This window comes from Pteropus vampyrus, unplaced genomic scaffold (genome assembly GCF_000151845.1).
Source record: "Pteropus vampyrus isolate Shadow unplaced genomic scaffold, Pvam_2.0 Scaffold2, whole genome shotgun sequence".
Classification (NCBI taxonomy): Eukaryota; Metazoa; Chordata; class Mammalia; order Chiroptera; family Pteropodidae; genus Pteropus; species Pteropus vampyrus.
The window spans coordinates 3,223,268-3,243,532 of NW_011888783.1; the positions used below are offsets into that span (position 1 = coordinate 3,223,268).

The 20,265-nt window shown below is 38.4% G+C and overlaps 1 protein-coding gene across 1 annotated transcript in view; it reads right to left on the minus strand.

The window, feature by feature from the left end:
* The window catches only part of MYO1B (myosin IB), a 168,870-nt gene that overhangs the window by 115,299 nt on the left and 33,306 nt on the right, over positions 1–20,265 (minus strand). Inside the window, exon 3 of the mRNA XM_011355895.2 lies at positions 7,192–7,307. Within this exon, the coding sequence (XP_011354197.1) occupies positions 7,192–7,307 (116 nt within the window). The remainder of the gene's footprint in view (positions 1–7,191; positions 7,308–20,265) is intronic.

Here is a 20,265-nt window from a genome sequence, read left to right on the forward strand (position 1 = left end):
CTTTTTCATGGCCATTCTCTCCTTTCTGTAGTTATTTCTTTATTGGCCTGTCTCCACACCATGTTGTGGATCCTTAAGGACAAATTCATCTTTGTGTCCCCAGCAACTCACACATATTGTGGATGCTTGATAATGTTGATCAAATGAATGAACAATCACTTCCACGTGGAGATTTGGAATCCCTGAGATGGGCTAAAGCAGGGAGGAAGGCACACCCTGGAGTGGAGACAGCAATAAGCCCCCTTCCTGTGGCTGGTACTCCAGGGCCTTTTCCCCTTTGCATGGATTTCTGGCCCGTGACAGCCTCCGTCCCCACTCCTGGTTCCCCAGTCTCCTAAGCCTGGGCCCCTGTGCTTTACTGAATGAACTCTGTTTCTATTATCCCTCACTTTGCTGATTTCCCCAGACTCAATCAGAAACAGTATTTGCCAGCCCCTGTTTAGACAAAGTCCGCATAGCTCCCTTTGCCCCACCTATCCAGTCCTACTGCCACAGAAGTCCAGACAGCAGACCGTGGCAATGGGTCTTATTTCAACAACGAAGGGGGTGCCCCCCCCATCCACCCTGAACGCACCCTCCCTGGTCAGGGCTCCCCATGTGGGTTCCAAGTATAGTTCTCTTTGTCAGTGATGAAGTGTTAGACTCATTCTTTTCGGGACTGAGGTCTCAGTGTCACTTCTTTGGATGAAATGAATCTCTTCTAGACTGTTGTAGAATTTCTCAGGGCCTGCCAAAGACCTGTAACGTTTCTGGCAGGAAGCAACCTATTTTACTGAGAATCAAACTTTTCCCCTTAAGACTGTATATCATTGAAACAATCGTGTGTGCTGGTATGAATGTATGTGTGTATGGCTTTACAAACAGCCTTTTCAAAATAAATTTCTTTCAAATCTGAGATGTGCATTTTGTGAGAAGTGATATAAATTCTAATTAGGGATCTAGAAATGGGGATTATGAGGCTTTGCAGACATACAGAAACACTTTTCATTAATAAACATATTCTTATATCACAATGATTTTCATGATAAAAACATTATGGTGACGCAGAACCGACCTTTCAATTTTAAAATCGTCATCATCTGAAAGAGAAATTAGCTGAGGTCTCTTTCTGCCAAGAGTATATATTCTGGTGGGGGACTGTTTTGAAAATAGCCCCAATAAAGCAATAGCCTGAGAATAAGAGTTTAAGAGTCAAAGGCAGTAAATTCAGTTCAAAAAGGAGCTTTGTAAAAGCTGAATACGTACTAGGCCCAGAAGTATTTCTTACCCAGCCAAAGGAAGCTTGCAATTTAACAGCCATCCTTCACCACCATGCCGCCATTGCACTGCTAATATGAAACCAGTCTCTCTAAATCAAGAAGTTTTCCAATCCATAATTTTTCAGAATCAAGTAAGTACCTTCCAAGGCTGAAAGCAAAGGGGGTGATTGCCTTCTATGTGTTTTGACCTACTGACAGTCAGCCAGAAAAGGAAAATGGTCAATTTAACTCTTTTCAAGATGGTGTCATTCCATTTGAGATGTTAATTTAAGGTATCTAAACTGGAGAGTAAGACAGAGCTCGGATCCCCTCTTGAACAAGTTTACTCAGGTAGATAGAGACCTAAGCCGATGCAAAGACTTCCAGACCACAGTCTATTTATTGGCTATTGACTTAAACTGCCTGACAGAATATGACTCGAAGATGTTTTCTAAGAATACTATTTAAATTCATTTTGTCTTTCACAAAAGCTTCCCTCCCTTTGCTCTACCCTTTTCCCTCTTAATGGTTTGAACAATATTGGTTTCTATATACCTAAGTTTGAGAATTGTCTCCCTTACAAAGACAAGAAATTTATCTGCTTTGTTCACTACTGTTGCTCAGTGCCTAAAAAGGAGGATGGTAAGCTCTCAATAAATATTCGCTCAGTAAATTAGTAACTTTTCTAAAGCAGTAAGTAGAAAGAATGCTAGATGGGAAAGCATAAAATCTTTTTCTGCAAGTGGTGTTTTGGGAGGTACTGGATCAATTTGAGGCTCACCTTTCTATTCCAAAGGTGAAATAGAAAAATAATACAAGTCTCAGTGAGAGGGCATTACATCATCTCTCTCTCCTCCTATCCCCTTTCTCTCTCACGGCTTGAGAAAGCACTTTCATAATACAAGCAACCTCTCCGAGAATTTAGGATCTAGCTGTCACAAAAGATCTCAATGAAAAATAAAATTTTATTCACAGAATGTCGACTATGCTGTAGAAAAAAATACTGGTAAGACAAAAGGGACAACACCTGGGTCTTCCGCCCTGGATGGACCCATATCCTAAACTCTGGACACAGCCAACCATGGCGCTTATACATTTTGAGATGTAACCAGAAATGTTCTTTATGATATTTATCTGGTTCACCTTGAGCGAGGTAAAATGATAACAGGATTAACAGAGACTCAAAACACACAAGCATTGTAGCAACATCATTCTATGGCCAACAGCATGTGGTCTTGCAAAAATCAGTCTGGCACAAATTTAGGGGTCAGAGGTTCCCTAGAGACAGAGGGCTGAGGTCTGGACAACTGATAAGAAGAGCACTATCCAAATCTTCCCGTTAATTACTTTCCCATTCTTAGGTGAGAGTAGCCAGAAATTTTTCAAAGCTTTAAGCCGTTTTTCTCAGTTTTCAAATTTGTTGCAAGGTTTTTCATTTACTAAAATGAAAAGACTGCTTGCTTCAAAATTGTGCTTGTAATTCCTACGAGCCGCCACATTACATCCTCATCTAAGGAGACATTTCCCGCTGGCTCCTGGGCTGTGACCGCCAGAAGAGATTACTGGCAGGGGCCACCACACACCCTTCTAGTGGCAAGTTCCCTCCACTCGGCACTTCATATAATTAGATGGTAAGTGTTCTACATTACGAATAAATTGAACCTGAACACTCAGGGTTGAAGAGTACCATAAAAATAACACTTTAGCTTGCTTTTCATAAAAATGTGAATTTTCACTATACTGCATGAAGTTTTGAATAAACTCTGAAAATATCTTAGCAAGAATAGTTTGACTTCATTGAATTGTCACAGACAAGATAACACCAGGAAAATGTAATGAAAAATTATTTAAAAAGCCTCTTTTGTTCTGTAGTTATTGAGCTCTTAAGAGATCACAAAGATGAGCAGAATAAAGTCCCTGATCTATAGAAGTTTCCACCTCATTAAAGAGGATGACACCAAAATGAAATTAACCATACAGTAAGAAAGATTGTATGTAAAATCACATGAGTGGTTCTGATAACTCAAAGGCAAAAAAAGTCATTGTGTGTTAGGCTAGGACTGATCGCCTCTTTAACCCTAGGAGGCTGGCGGGGTTTTAACAGTAGAGATGGGTATTGAGATCAAAGAGATAGAAAGGAAAAGATGTGAAAGGCTGTGACTCAAAAGGAGGCTTCAAGAAGGAGCTTAGTGGTGTTTAGGGCCAGAGAAGAGAGCTAAGGCTGGACTATGGAGAACTTAAACACTAAGCCAAGGAATTTGGAGTTCAATCAAATAGGAACAGGGAGCCCAGGAAGGATTCTGGGAAGGAACGTAGCATGATCTGATTTTATCCACTGGTGATAAGCTATATCTAGTGCTGCAAAGGCAAAAGGCGATCATCCAAGGAAAGGGCAGTGGAGTTAGTAACTAAAAGATCAGAAAGCGTATTGTCATGGTGCTATCCTAACTGGGTGAATAGAGATTAAATACTTCAATTATTTACCTCATCTCTTCCCTATCATTCTTTCCTATTTATCAAGTTTGGTGATCTGAGGCAGTTCTCCATGAATGTAGTTACCGAGTAGTCTGAAATGTACTAAGTCCTCACTGGAATAGACTCCAAAAAAAAAAAAAAAAAAATCCTTACGTGCAAAGAATTTAAAAATCACACTGGAAAGATGTCATCCATGCCACCTAGTGGAGCCCTTATTTCCCTGGCGCATGCCACCAGATGACACCACACTCAAGGTGTGGCTCCAAACATAAAGGGAGTAGGGGATTGGGGAAGAAGGGAGCAGGAGGGCACGACGACATGAAACTATTTTTGACTAGGAATATAAGTAAGAAACCACTGTTGACTTTCACTTCACTCATTTATATATACATTTCCACTATTTGAAAGTCATTATTTACATGGAATGTAAACATTTTTCAATTGTCCATAATGTAAAGAAAGATAATTTCTGGACACCTTCAAAATCACATGAGCTATAGATAAAGGAACTATCTGGATTGGATGTTTTGCAGACTAACAGTAAACAACCAATCAAATTAAATCCCAAATGTACTCTGAGATAAATTAATTGGCAAAATTTTCAAAGTATATGGTCTGAGCAGCTGCTCAAGTTCTTTTTTATTTAAACCGAAACCAAATTCTTGAAACACTTACGGTTAGAATGCATCGAAAGTCATCTTATCTTACTATATTGCAAAAATCCTATTTGAGAATGTCAGGCTGGATGTTAATAGGGAACCTAGCAGCTTTGACCTTGTTCCAGAAACTATCAAAGATGGATGGACATTTACAAAGAATGATGCAGGAAAATGCATTAAAGGAAGTGAAAGTGTCTTACCACGGAAGAGAAAGAGTGGTGAGAAAGGACAGGTTAGAATGTTGGAAAGGTGTCCCATATACCTCATTATTACATAAGTATTATAATCATCACTGTTAACAGCAGCAGCTATCCTTTACCATAGAGTTATAGCAGATTCCATGCTAAGTGCTGTACATATAACAGATAATTGCATTACCTAGATATCTACGAGATGTTTATCCCTCATAAAAATCCTATGAGTCAATAATTATTTTCCCATTGAACAGACCAAATTATTTAACTTCTGCATTGAAGTTTTTCTAGTAATTTGCTCAAGATTACGTAGCTTGTAAATGGAAGACCTAAGACTCAAACCTAAGTCCTGTTGAATATACTTTGAACACTTACTGACTTCCAGGTGCTAAGAATGTTATGGTGAGCAAAAGCTGGCAGGTGAAGCTGACATGAATCAATCCCATAAAGCAATATTAAACTTTAACTGTGACAAGTACAGTAGATCTGACCTTGGCAGGGAGAGGGTGAAGGACAGTTCTTTCCTGAGGAGTTCTAATACAATCTGAGATCTAAAAGAAGAACATGAGTTGCCTTGGGTAAAAGGGAGGGAAAAGTATTCCAGGCAGAAGGCACAGTATATGCAAAGATGATGTGGTGGGAAGGAGTGTGGTAAGGGCTGAAAGAACAAAGTGGGATGGGAGGAGGATCTAGCAAATTCATTAAGTAAAACTATCTCTTACATCCCATGCAGTGTTTTGCAGACCATGGTAAAATGGTTTTGTCTTTATCCTCAGCACACTGGAAATTTATTTTATTTTATTGCTGGTTGGGGTTTTTTCCTTGGGAGTCAAGGAGGTGAACTAAGGTAGCAGTGTCATGCAGCCTCTTACAGGAATCTTTCAGGAGCAAAGAGAAAAATGGATATTCCAAAGCATAAAGTTCTATGTTCTAGAGCAGACATCTATTATGTATCTAAACATCCTTAAGTAGAAATTTGTGCTGCAAATGGAAGAAGAGCATGCAATCTCTGGAGAAAAATGGAGGCATAGCTAAGGTTATCTTGGAGGGCTCGGAGTGCAGGAATACAGGTGATTCAAGGGTAGCAGGATGGAAGTGCATGGTAAGAGGCCCTCACAGGAAAATGGCAGAACCCACTTCCAGGTGAGAGGCACAGCAAATGACTGTTTTTACACCCCAGCTCCCTATCCACAAGCTGTGTGGCTCTGGAAAAATCACGTCTTTCTTTGACAATTTCCCCATTTGTAATAGTATCTGCGTCACAGAATTATTTTGAGAATGACATGAGTTTTGATAAATGTCAAGTACTGAGAGCTATACCTGCACAATGTAAGTACTCAATAAATACAAGCCATTATTATTATTATTGTGAAGGATCAAAAAATGTGATAAGCAGTTAAGGAAAGAAAAACATTTGTAAATATACATCTAAGAAAATATGTTCTCCAACTTGAATGTACATAAGAATCACCTGGAAAGCTTGTGAAAAATGTAGATTCCTGGCTTCTTAGAGGTAAAGCCTAGGAAACTAGATTTTCATAAGCTCCTAGGGGATTCTGACACAGCTGATCCAAGCATCTTACTTTGAGAAGTAAAGTTCAAAGCCTAGAATTTAAAATAAATATTCAGGCATCAAATGAAGTATTTCATTGCAGGGACTTAACTATAGGGACAACTTTATAAAACAAAATTCAGATTTTATTTTTGGTAAGGTAAAATGAAGCACAATCACTTGCAAAATCTATTTCTAGAAGTATACTAAATAATCAGACTACGTTTGGTAAAATATAATGTTTAGTTTTTAATAACGATTTCACAAATCATTTAAATCTGAAGTTTCAAAAATGTCAGTATATGCTACATTATGAAGAGAAAACTAAAATAAACATCTGGACAGTGGTATATATGTTCTTTAATTATTATATTTTATTTTCTATCAAAATTAATAGAGCCCATCTTCAATCATGCAGAGAAAATTATTTTCTGCTAGGACACAACTAAAACTCTGCAGGTTCTTTCACTTTAGTTCAAGGTTAGTCAACTGTGACACTACGTAATTGTTGTAGCTTATTATTTAGAGTAATTATTTACACTAACAAGTGACCTTCTTTGGAAAAATCAAACAAGTGACTAAGTTCAGGGAAGGTGAAATCACTGGCCTCATGCACACATGTGATGAACAATGTCCAAAGAGATTATAAACTCAAGGTATTATTTATTCCTTTTGCTCAAAAAACCATTACACAAGCAATACTTGGGATCCTTCTTAACCCAACAAGAGTATAAAAATGCTGCTTGGGCTCTTGATAATAAACAATGCACATTCCTGTTTTACTTGCAAAAATAATTAGCAGCAGCTGCTACTTACACAGAATTTTTAACAGAAAATATTTTACATACTGAACCCAAGTATTTCAGAACTTAAAGAGCCTGACGCCAAATGAAGTATTCTGCCTTTTTTAAATTAAAAATAAGGCATGACAATTAACTTCTACATTCCTTCATCTAATTTTTAAAAACCGTCTAAAACATTTTCCTGTGACTCAAAGAAGACAGCTGGACACATATGTCAACTAAATGTCTCTGGAAAGAAGGGAAAACTTAATGTTTTAACACCATACTCACATGTGAGGGCTCAGTTCATAAAAATTTCTATTTCTGTAATCTTCCACTTTTTCTGGTGAATAAATGGGTAACGACCGGTATGGGTTAACAGATATAACCACACTTCCAATGTATGTCTGCAAAAGAAAGAGTAAAATATATACATTTGTATGCAGAATGTCTTTTAACATCTTAAATTATAGTGCTGCATGGTTTCATCTTTTTAAAAACAACACTAGTTCTACTTGGCCATTCATTTTATACTTTTTCAAGAACACTTTATATCTCTGAAGACAGATAGTCAATAATGTTGATTCATTTTACCGATAAATGAAAAGCATAGATTTATACATTGAAAATACTTTTCAGAATAAATCTCTAGGTTAATTTATGATCCTGAATAACAGTTCTCCAAAGCTCTGTGACTTGCCAAAAATTTTGTCACCAACCACTGCTAAGTGTGAGCAAGAGTTATACTTTTCCTGATTCCACTTAGAACTGGTGTTTCCTTCTCTAGTCTTCATCCTCCTATTTTCAGGCTTCGGTAACCCAGGACTTCCCCTCCTCCCTACCCACATCCATACCTATCAAACCAATAGGTATACTGCCCTTTCACCAACCTGTCAATCTCTACAATGGGCTCAGACCACATGCAATTCACAGTCATCCCTTGGGCATTCAAACAACATAATTTCATATTTTAGCTAATGTACTGAAACATCAGAATTTAAATGTACTTTCTAAAAGAGAATACATCTAACGTCAAATTTAAATTTAATGTAGAATTTAAATGTGCTTCCGGAGGCATTAATACTATATTTCAGCAGACATTAAACTCCTCACATTACAAACCAGAACACTATCTTCCTTTTCATTTCGATCTTAAATTTCTGGCAGCAGGAGTTGGTTTAGTTCATTTTGTACAAAGATTGGCACAATGCCACAAGCAAAGTCACTTAACTATAACTCATCTTAGCTGCTCCATTTTTTGTTTCAGTTTCAACATCATAATGATGTGGGGAGAGGGAAGATGCTAACAAAACTATATAAGTAATAAAAATTTTCAAAGAAAAAGGTTTTTCTAGTATTGCCACCACTGGATTCAAGGAGGTTGTCAGTCTTTCTAGAAAATTAAACAGAATAGAAAGCAAAACAAAATTTTCCAGTGATTTTTTTTTTTTTTCAAACATGGGTCACAATTATTTTAATTATAAAAGACTTTTCCCCAAAACCTGGAAAACTGAACAGGTCTTTTTATACACAATTTCATCCTATAAGAATATAATCTTATAAAGAGTAGACAAGACTACTGCTGTGAAAAAACAAAAAAACAAACAAAACAAAACAAAACAAAAAAAACAACTCTATTCCCATGCAACATTTTGCATTTATTTCTGACATTCTCTCACTAGGATCCAATGAATCTGGCCTGACAAGAGATGACTCCAAGTTTCCTGACTTATCCCACTTAGACAAGACTTTTTCAAGGTTTCTCCATACTCCCATCCACCTGGGCAGGTAGATAGGAGATACTAGAGACTGACTGACTGACTGAATTGCTTCTACCTAATTTACTAGAATTAGTTACATTGGTATATGAAAAAATAATGATTGGTTATTCTTTTAACATCTGTTGACTAAAAGATCAGTCTTCTCTAGTAGAAAAGTACAAGAATTTCTCTTTTTAGGTAATTTCTTGAATACAGTAATCAATATAACTATTTGCTGTTAGCAAAAAGGCAATTATCAAGTTGCTCTTTAAAACCAAACTTCATAGTGGCTAAATTCTTGATAAAAATCTGCCTCTGTGGCATTCTTGCATAGAGAACAAACTCTGCTCTCAAACCCAAAATCAAAAGCTACACCACCAAGTCATGAGTTTCCCTTTGTTACTTGTCACTTTTATACATACTGAATTATGCACGTTTTCCCCCCCAGCAATTTCCCTACAACCTAGAACAGATCTGGCCCATTAATGATATCCCATAAATATTTGTTAACTGAATGACTGATTCACATAGGGGCTATTCACCACCAAGAAAGTAGACAGTACAAACCACTGATGTACAATTATTCTTCTGTCGAAATAGCATGCCAAGTACACTGCATACAGTGCCTAATATTTCATTAAACCTTCATACCATGTGTTGTCACTGAACAAATCCTTAAACTATATGCTTTCCCCTCAGGTTCCTTGTCCTACTGTGGTAGATTGGTTTCAAGGACAGCTGGGATAATTCTTTCCATTCCTGTATTCATACCCCTTTGAAAAATGACTTTGTCACTCTTCTATCAAGAAATAAGAGTTTATTATGTTCAATCTGGACTTGTCTCCGTGACATGATCTGACCAAAGGGACATTATTAGATAAGACATAAGCAGAAGCTTGAAGAGCATTTGTGTATTAGGATGTGCTCCCTTTTTTATAACTGTGTCTGAAGGCCATGATGTGAATGAGCTTGAGCTAGCCTGTTGGAGAGAGCACGTAACCGAGCAAGCCAAGGCCCCCTGAACTACAGTACACAGCCTGACAACTGTCAGATGTATGAGTGAGGCCATTCAAAACTATCCAGACCCAGTTAGGCCAACAAATGCCTAAAGCCACATATGTGAGCCTGGGTGAAACCAGCAGAAGATACACTAAGCTGAACTCAGCCTAAACTGCTATCTCAAAAAAAGATAGATGACAATAAATGGTTGTTGTTTTAAGCCATTTATATTTGTGGGGGCGGGGGGGGTTGTTATACAGCAACAATACTAACAATACTGATACACCAACACAGTTCAGCAAGTCAGAAAAAGGGATCAGGCAGGACAAGCCTTATCAATCCAAATAAGTAAGCAAACGGTGAAAGAAAATGCTACCTTTCCATTCTACCTTATGCAAATGTTTCAGATACGTATCTTCTAACCTTGAACTCCTAGAAGGTTTGTCCTCTACTAAGATACTTGCCCTTGCCATTTATGGGTTCCTTCCTTGAAGGTTCCACGTACATTAGTCAAAGATTTAAATATTCCCACATGTGCCAATAGGATAACTCAAATGTTCATAGTCATAACCCTCCAATCTTGAGGCTCAAAAGACATTCTTGGTAGCAGCTGATTGGCTGGGTGGAGTTTACAATTCTACTCTAGTTTTAGGCAGCTACATTCAGGTATCTGTGGGTACCACGTTAAAATTCCCTTCAGGGATCCAAACAATAGTGACCAGTTCATTTTTACATCAATTGACATTCAGACTCATAAATGACATACTTAATTTTTTCACAAGCAATTGTCTATTATTTAAAGTTGGTATTTTTTTTCATCAGGCTCTGAAAAGTATGGTAAACCTACTCATTAAGTAATCCTTGGAATTAAGAAGTTGGAGATAAAACACAGAGCTTCCTAAAGTCGAGTATATACATAAAAGGGCTGGTCATTATGTGTCCTTTTTATTCTGAATATGCCAAGGAGAAAAAGGAATAGGAAAAAAAGTAATGAAAAACTTTACAAAAGGGAGCAGCAAAAAAAATCCACCTCTTGCTCCCTGGAGTTCCACTCCCTATTTGACTGGAAACAGGTGTGTCCAGCACCAATGAACCACTCTGGACCTTGGATGATCCCAGTACCCAGAAAGCCCACAAAAAGCCTCTGGCAATGTAGTTCACTCCCACCAGGCCACTTCCGTGCCTTTGCTCACATTTGAACCCAGTCCCTATGTCCCAAAGGGCTCACAGAGAAACTCCTATAGAATCCAGAGGATGTTCTTCTATTGCGCTGATCACACCAAAAAGGACTCCAACTAGGTTCTATCTACCTTCTCGAAAGACAAATCTGGCTCTCATTACCCTCAACGTGTGTGTCTTTTGCTCAGTGTACGAATTTACTCTATCCAACTTGTAACCAACATTCCTGCCACTCCTAGCTCAGCACCTCCACGCTCCCATCCCTCAGCACCCCCAATTCTTCAGGCATGTGCACACAAAGGAAAGCTCCCTGCACTCCCACCACCCTGCAGGACGGGCCTCTGACATCGAGGAGGGAAGGGAACGGGGAAAGAAGACAAGGGAACAAGAAGGGAAGAAAAGTAAAAAAGGGAAAAGGGAGAGGAAAAGCTCTACCTTTCCATAAACGGCACATTCAATTAGCAAGTTTATCTTTTTTACCTCTCAAGGGCAGACATTAAATCAAGACTGTACAAACATTCCTAAGTCAAAACAATCTCTGTCTTCGTATTTCAGATATCTCTAGCATTCCAGAACAGATGCCTTATGAATAATACTTGGGGACTCCTGTTGTGATTATAGTGAAAACTGAAGTCTTTTCTGGAGGGCATGCATCCAGCAACTTCCACTCTCCAGATCACCATTCAGAACCCAGAAGAAAATCCTCTGATACATATATATATATATATCCCAAGAACCATGCATTTTATTTTGTAAGTTCTTCCAGAACCCCATCCTCAGAAGAGACTATTTCAATGGTCTCAGGAGGGGCCAGGCGGTCACGTCTTCTAAAGTTCCCCAGATAAAATAATGTGTAACCAGAGTTGAAAACCACTGCCTGTAGCCTTCACCTCTATCTATCTAGGACTCTCAGGACTAGGTGTCACTCTCAAGTGCAGCAACCATGCTGGTATCACTGCTGGGCTATCTGCTATCTTTCTTTCCCCCTTAAATATTCCTATGTAATTAATTCTGTAAACATTGCAAAAAGAAAATCCTTTCAGCTTCACCTACTTTCATTTTAGCCACAGTTCTAATAAACTTGGTATATGGTATCTGAGCACACTACAAAGAACCAGCAGCAATGTCTGGGGCCATTCTACAGCAATGTGTTTCAAATGTATGACTATGACTCATTGCAAGAAATAAAATTTTCATCACTACCGAGATGTGTAACTGAGTGTATCTTTATATATAATGTATGTGAAATTAAAATCTCACAAAGCCATAAATACCCTTTTCACATGCAATGCACTGGTATCTTTGTTCAATTCTATTATAAATTTTTTTAAATTTTCTGTTTTCCATCACCTGCTAATGAATGAGCTGAAATTTGCGGTTTGAAAAATACTGCTACAGAGCACTTCTTAACCTTTGCTTAGTTATTGATCCCTTTCAGGTGACAACAAATGCTATGAACCTTCTCTCAAAAAAAAAAAAAAAAATATAATACACACATAAAAGTTTACGTACAGTTGATATAGTAGGATAAGAACTCCCACCCTAAGGGAAGAAACGATGTCCAGTAATGGAAAAAGGAAAAGAGACAGAAGGAAAGAGAAAGAGAAGCAAAGAAAGAAAGAAAAGGAGTAGGAAGTGGTCAAAATAATTCCAAAAATGTAACAATAAAGAGCCACTTAAAGTAAGAGCGAAAAGCTCAGCTCAGCCGGCCCTGAGTGCTTTATTATATAGCACTGAGTCCAAACACAGCCTAACAATCAAGGGCAAAAATGAGAGAGAGCATTCTGTTTTTGATGACAAGGCTACATGCAAAGCATTTTGGAAAGATACCTAACCAAAGAAACTTTTTTCAAGTTAAATAGTGAAGCACAATTTTATATTCATGGGTCTCAATTATGTAGAACTATACATATGTTCTTCCACAATGCTAGAGGAATGAAACATTAGCATACATCCATAAAAAAAGCCAGAAGACTTTTGCCTCTTTCACATTATAGTTCTTCCCAGGGCAACATTAAGGTCTTTAGAAGCCCTGTAGGTTTACATTTCAATTTCCTATATGAAATTGAAAATATAATTATAACTAAGACATAAAATAATGTAAGGAAATCCTAAAATGACTTGTTTTCACCCAGATGGTTACTCTGACTCTTCAAGTTATCAGATTCTTCCAAAATATTTTTAAAGACCCTGCTTTGCTGAGGCTCTAACTTGGCATCTCATCTACCTACCTACCAGCTTCCTTATTTTCTTCAGAATGAATTTTAGTTATTTGTTTATAGTCTCTGCTGTTTATTAAAAACTCATCCCCAAGCCTTTAAAGTACGGCACACTATATACACTTCCTATACAGCTTTTAAGTAAACTCTTTCTAAACCTCCATGAGATAAAGTCTCCATCTTAACGTCCATAACAATCAAGCACATAAGTTAAGTGCTATGACCACATTATCTAACAAAAGTGGAATCAGGACAAGGAGCCAAGAATCTGTTCTCTCATTAGAGTACACAATCCATGCTGTCTGCTAGGCCTGGGAAGTTTTGGCAAAAAATGGCCAAGAAGAACACCTAATCACAGGTATCATGTTCTACTGGCCACTGTAAATAGCCATGCCAGGACTCAAAATCCTATAACATGTTAGTATCTCAGCTACGTTCACTGAGGAGGTCTGTAATGTCAGTCTTACAAAATGGTCTTTGTATTCAGGGAATTGAGGAGTTATCAGATGAGCACATGAGGTATGTCTTAATGAAAGTACTATTAAAAACCTAAGATGAGGAAAATGATTAAACAAGACAAGCTGGTGGAACCTTCAGAAATGACAACATGCTGTTCACTTCAGGAGGAGGAATTTACCCAGCTCTTAAGTCTCAGAACATGGGAATTTGATCACAAGACATTATGAGCCACGGTGTTTTTAATTAGACATCTATAAGATTTCCCAAATTCTCCTGAAGAAGGCTTTTGTCTGAAGTGAATTTTAAGGAGACAGTTTGGCTTTTTAGACACCGTTCAAATTTGTGGAAAACTGCCTGAGTGAAATTTACAAATGAAAGGTCATTTGTAGTCTGAAATGACTGGCAGTACAGGAACAAAGGATTATAATATGATCCAATTTAGGCTTCTAACTAGGTCTCATGTCTAAAGCAATGTAATGCGTACATCTCACATCTTCAACGTAAGAACATATTTGTGATCCATATGCTATATATATATAAATATTCACACACACAACTAATACTAATAATAGCTTATTTGTACAGGAGAAGAAACTGAGGGCATTAGGTTTTAAAAACTTTCCCAGGTCTCCCAAAGCTTTACGCCAAAGTCTAGGATGTTGGAACAGAGATGTGTGATCCGGTCTAGCTCTTTCAGCTGCTTGGCAGAGATGCTCTCAAGTTACTTCTTCAAGTACTGAAATTTTTACTGTAATAAAGAACACACCCAGGAATCCCCAAGCAACCTATCACTGAGCTACAAGAAAAGATGAGACCCAAAAATGAGCATGGTGCGAGGCAGCATTACAGATCGAGGCAACACAAGTCTATGAAGACTTCCCTTCCAGTTCCAGTATCAACATGCTCAACCCGCCTCCCGCCCCCCGCACCTCCGGCTCATGTGTCTGCTTCTCTTGGGCCTACTACTAACTGATTTTCTCACTTTCTACTCCATAGCTGGTCTACTTCAAAGACTCTTATTCATAGTTTCTGCTTGCATGTGGCCCATCATGGCCTCATGACTGCCAGTATTTGCTTCCATTGATCTTTTATTTTTTTTCAGCTTTTCTCAATTCAAAGTTTGAGGAAAGAATCAAGCCCTGTTCTTTTTATCTATGCTATGCCATAAATCAGTGGCCTTAGATCAGGAGCCCACACATAGGTCAGAAGGTCATAGAAACCATGGTTGCCAAGGCCAGCAAGTCTGTCAGGCATGGTCACTGTCAGTCTAGTTCAAGACACGCCTGAACTACCATCATATTATAATCCTTTGTTCCTGTACTGCCAGTCATTTCAGACTACAAATTAAAGAACTATATATGAGTTCTATGCCACGCTGAAATACTGGCTAAAAATATCACCTCAGGCAGCTTTTATTTTAGAGTAGGATAACACAATACTACCATATCTTCATTGAGATAAACTCTATGAGACAGTATCTACCATTTTCCAGACCTAATAACTCTCTTAACTCAGGTATAGAGTGGTCCTGTGTTAATAGTATACTACTGGCTAGAAGTCTTGAAAATAATATTATTACATAGCTAAATGAAAGCAGTAATACAATAAAAGTAAAATCTGTGTAATACCAAAGAGGGAAAGGGAAGGGGAAAAAAGAGGAGATGGAGGGAGAGGAAAAGAGAGTCAGAAAAGGGGAGAGAGAACAATTCTAATTATAAGAAAATCTCAGTGTCTGAAACCTTAAAGAAAAGTCATTCTGGGTTTCCAAATTTTTCAGATGGCCATGGACCTACCAGGTACTCTACTTCCTACTTGTGTGCTAAGCAGCAGGCTAAGATGCTAAGCATTATGATACCTATTTTTTGTGGATGAGAGATCTGACCTTCAATTAATTAGAATGGCCAGTGGTTGTAAGTGGCTAAGATTCAACCTCAGGTCTATCTGCCAATCGAAGGCCCCTATCTTTCCCAATATGCCACAATGAATTCTCTCCCTCTACCCACTCCAAAACAGAGTTTTATTAACAAAATAGCCTCTCTTTAGAAATTAGGATTACTATTAATATTCCTCTGTACGACAGATGTAACAGCAAAAACAGATGCACGTGTAGAGAAGAGGGCAAAATTGGCCACAAGTCCCTTGTGCTGAATAGCTTCTCCCTCCCTCCTCTACGTTGTGCTCACAAAGGTGAAGGACCATGTGCGGTTGTCAATCACCTGCCATCCAGGGAACATGATGAAAAACAATCTCCTCCCAAGATCTTCTCCCACCTTCCGGAGGAGGAAACATCCTCACACTCGTTACCACCTTTGACTACTGAACGCCTATGACTTTAGAACTGAACACACTTGTTCGATGTCACTCTAATTCATGTCACTGCACTACCGAATGCTGAACTCAACACATAGCAGGAATACTGATTATCATTCCAATTATTTGTCTGCATTGTTGAGACTGTCTTGTTCCAAACCTACACATTTTTCAATATCATACTCAATTATTCTGAATAGCACTTTGCAGACTCAGAATGCTTCCATATAAGTGGTATCATTTGATGCTCATAGCAACTATATATTAAGTCAGCAGGACTATTATTAAAAGTATGAACTCTAGAACCAGACTTGCTGGGTGTGAATTCCAGCTCCATCACCTACACATGTGTGACCTTGGACAAGTTACATAGCCATTAACCTACAGTGCATAGAACTCTAGTAAAAATTAAATGAACAATACATACAAAGTGCTTAGAATAGCATACTGTACCAATAAGTACTTAATAAATGTTAGTTATTATCATTTATCATTTTAGCAATAAGAAAAGACTCAGAGGAGTTAAGACATCTATCCCAGGTCTCATAGATGATAAGTGGCAGAGCCAGAACTGGACCTCAGGTGTTTTCTTCTTAGTATATACCACACTGCCACCAAAAGATAACACTTCTGGAGACCCAAGGTTGGCTATAATTCCCTACAAATGAAACTTCCACCAGAACATTTAAGTTAATATATTATAAATATTATACAAATACTTCGAGAACTATTTAGTGTCTGCAGGATGAAACAGCTCTACACTTGGTAAATAACAGATAAATGTGTGTCCATGTTGCAAGTTCTAAGAGGAAGAAATCTTCCAATCACTAAAAAACTGGCAAGTTATCACCAAAAAAAATAGTTGTTTTGAAAAGTATTATAAAACTGTCCAAGAGATAGACTGTGCTCAGAAATTAGACACAACATTTCTCTTCAGCCTCGTGATTTGCTGTTTTACACCAGCTTTATCTAGCTTGCTAATGCTGTCTCCATTCCAAACACCAAAGCAAATTCTTAAAAACACAATTTGATTTTGTGTTTTCCTAACACTCTTCCTTTTCAGTGAGCCGAGAGGGCTGAGTCTGCTCATGGTGACCCACTCACATGCAATCACGTCTAGGTGTTTCATTTCACCAGCTCAGGGATCCCCTCCTCTTTTCCCCACCTGGTCTAGATAGGTAGGGGTAACACTAGAGAGAGTTCCTGTTTCGCTCAAGCTTGGTTGGATCTGGGTTTCTGGGGAAAGCCCATTCATCTAGATGAAGGAGAACCTCCTCTTACTTCCAGCTCTAGAACAAAACAATTAATTTTTAATCAAATCTATATAATCTGGAAGGTTACCCACCACTCTATTAACTACTATTACTTCTAAAAATGGGACTGGGGTACTGAGGTAAGAAAATTACATTTTATGTTATGTATGTCTGTACCATCTGAATTTTTTTTCCACAAAACCATTTGTTACTTTTATAATTTAAAAAAATAGACTTTTTAAAAGAAATTTTTAAAAGAGAAAATATTGGGGAATGTCTAGGTAGCAGGAAGAACACTAAATTGGACATCTGAATCCAGACCCTTCCAACAGGGGCTCCAGCTCTCTGCCAGCAACCCCGTGAGCTTGGAAAAGGACCGAGCCTCCAATGAGACTGCAGTCCTGGAGGACATCTTGATGACAGCCCAGTAGAACTCTGAGCAGAGGACCCAGCTAAGCTATGCACGAACTCCTGACTCAGAAACACTGAGATGTTAAATGTATGTTATTTTAAGTTGCTAAGTTTGGTGCAATTTATTATGCAGAAAGAGAAAACTAACATACCATTTATATAAAATTCCCAGAAATATATGTTATACCCATAAGGTAGGAATTTTCATATGCATATATATGAAGTGTTTTTGAAATTTCAAATAAATCTTTACTAGTATTATTGTCATTTACTTCGCAATATTTTAAAGCACATATATTGTACTTAAATTTGAGTATCTTTCATAAAAGCATCTAATCTCATACTTATGGGGACCCTAATTCTAGTACTAACTTCTAAAAATTAAGAGAATTTTTACTAGACTTTCAAAGCAGTCACTTTCACACCTACGATTAGTTTAACTTAAGATCCAAAAATTGTACTAATTCAGACCTCTATATCTGGATGATCCCAACCTGATAATTCAGATTGAAAACAAACTAAATCTACTTGTCAGCACCAAAAATACTTCTTTGTCAGAGAACAGACACCTTGCTTCTTTTGTCTCCAAATTTGCCCTGGGCCTTATTCTTGCCTAAATTGCAGCTTTCCTGTTCCTGAACAGAACCACAGTCCTGACCAGACACCCTAAAAACAGCATCACGTCTGTCTGGTTCACCTACATTACAAGTCCACATGAAATCCTGCCACCACTCCATCTGGCTGGGGCGGGGGTGGGGCGGCCGGAAGAAGGTCTGACAAAGGACAGAAAGAATACAGAAAAGCAGCGTTCACTCGGGAATGTCACAACCAGCATTTCCCACCACTGACCCCACACAGAGGCTGCTAGACTGAGCGGCATGTCCTGCAGCTGGTCCCAGCTTGAACTGCTCACTGCCAAGAAGGAAGAATAAAAGCAAACAGAGTTCTGGCCCTGTATGTTACCCCAACAGGCCAACATTCCCTCTGTCGATTCTCACCTGACCCTCCTCCATTTCCAACTCCACAGCACTCACTTGCATAGGCGTCAACATCTGGAACTGTGCCAAAAACTCTGCCCAGGTTATGAACCAACTCAGGGCTTTTTAAACAAGTGTCTGAACCCACATCAACACACACACACAAAAAGGATATTCCTGGAGCATGCACTTGAGTATCTTTTGTAAAAGTACATGATCCCATCTTTATGGGGATCCTAAATCTAGTACTCACTTCTAAAAATTAAGACATTTTTCCTAGACTTTCAAAACAGTCTGCTTACAACTACAATTAGTTTAACATAAGATCTTAAAATTGGACTAATTCAGACCTCTATATCTAGATGACTCCCAACCTCATAATTCAGACAAAATAAATAAATAAATAAATAAATGCATCTACATGTCAACACCAAAACTACTTCTTACTCAACGAAGGACTGCAGGGAGCATATTAGATTGAAACAAACCATATGCTTTACAGAACAGGATAAAACTCTGAATTACTTTAAAAGCAAAGATTACAACAAAATGTCCTTAAAGTGAATAGACTTCAACTATGCCCCAGTGTCCCTGCAGTACCTACTTACTCTTCTCTGCCATTAGGAGTTCTCTGGTCAAAATGTCCCAGAAGCATGCATTTGGGTGCACTTGAAGCCTAGAACTCAAGAGATAAATGCTTCAGGGCGGGGGGTGGGGGAAGTATCCTTTAGGGTGATATCAACATCAATAAAGCCACTTCATTACAGAACCCTCTACCAGACCTGTGAGGGGCTTAGAGCAGGTGGCCTCATCAGCATCCATTTCCCTTTTCCTCCTAACATGTCGATAGATATATCTGGTTGGGTATCTTACTCCCTTATACACAGCCTATCTTCTTTGGAAAAAGCTGACCCTACTCCAATCCTAGGTGTAGACTTCATTGTCTTAAGCCTGTCAGCTCATTCCAGTCACCTGGCCCACAGTCAGTAGTTTAAAGAGTGTCGTGAGTCCAGGGGCCTACTCAGAGCTTCAGGTTTAGTATGACAGGATAACAAGGGATTCTACTCCAGATTCAGCTGCCTGGAGATCTACTAGGTTTATGAATGCTCTAGAGAGTTGATAACTCACATCTAGAGGCAAAGCAATCCCTCGTGAGAGCTCTGTGAAGGTAGGAGCTATTATCTCTAGATATGGGGAGTGGGGAAGTGGAGATAGATGGCAGGATGGAAGAACAGGGCTCCCACCTGGAGCTGGTTCACACAAGAGGCTGCTAAGGCCATGGATTTAGCCAGAGTTCAAGTCTAAGCCAAGGGTCCCTTCTGTTCATTGGCCTCTTTGTCAACTATGGCTTCTGAACATATGACTGTTGAATGTCATGTGTTCCCATGATAGATCATCGTGGACTGTCACCCACTTTTATAGAATTAAACAAAGCTATGAGACTACGAGAGATTTTTTTTATAAAACTGTGCCTTTGTTTTCTAGGAAAGAATTAAAAAAAACAAGTGAAATACCAGACAGTAAAATATTGCATGTCATATTAACTTGGCCTTTGGCATCAGGCTAAACAAGTTTATAACAACCCATGAACAAAAGCATAGTAGGAATTGTATAAGAAATCAGAATAAGAGCCAGACACAGATTTCCCAAGGGTGCTATAATCATGTGTGGAATTGCAGAGGTACGGTAATCAAATTTATTATACGGTATTTTTTTAATTACAAAAACAATACACGCTTGACTTAATGAGACTTATAATACAGAGATCTAAAAGAATAACCTTTCCCTGTCCCCACAT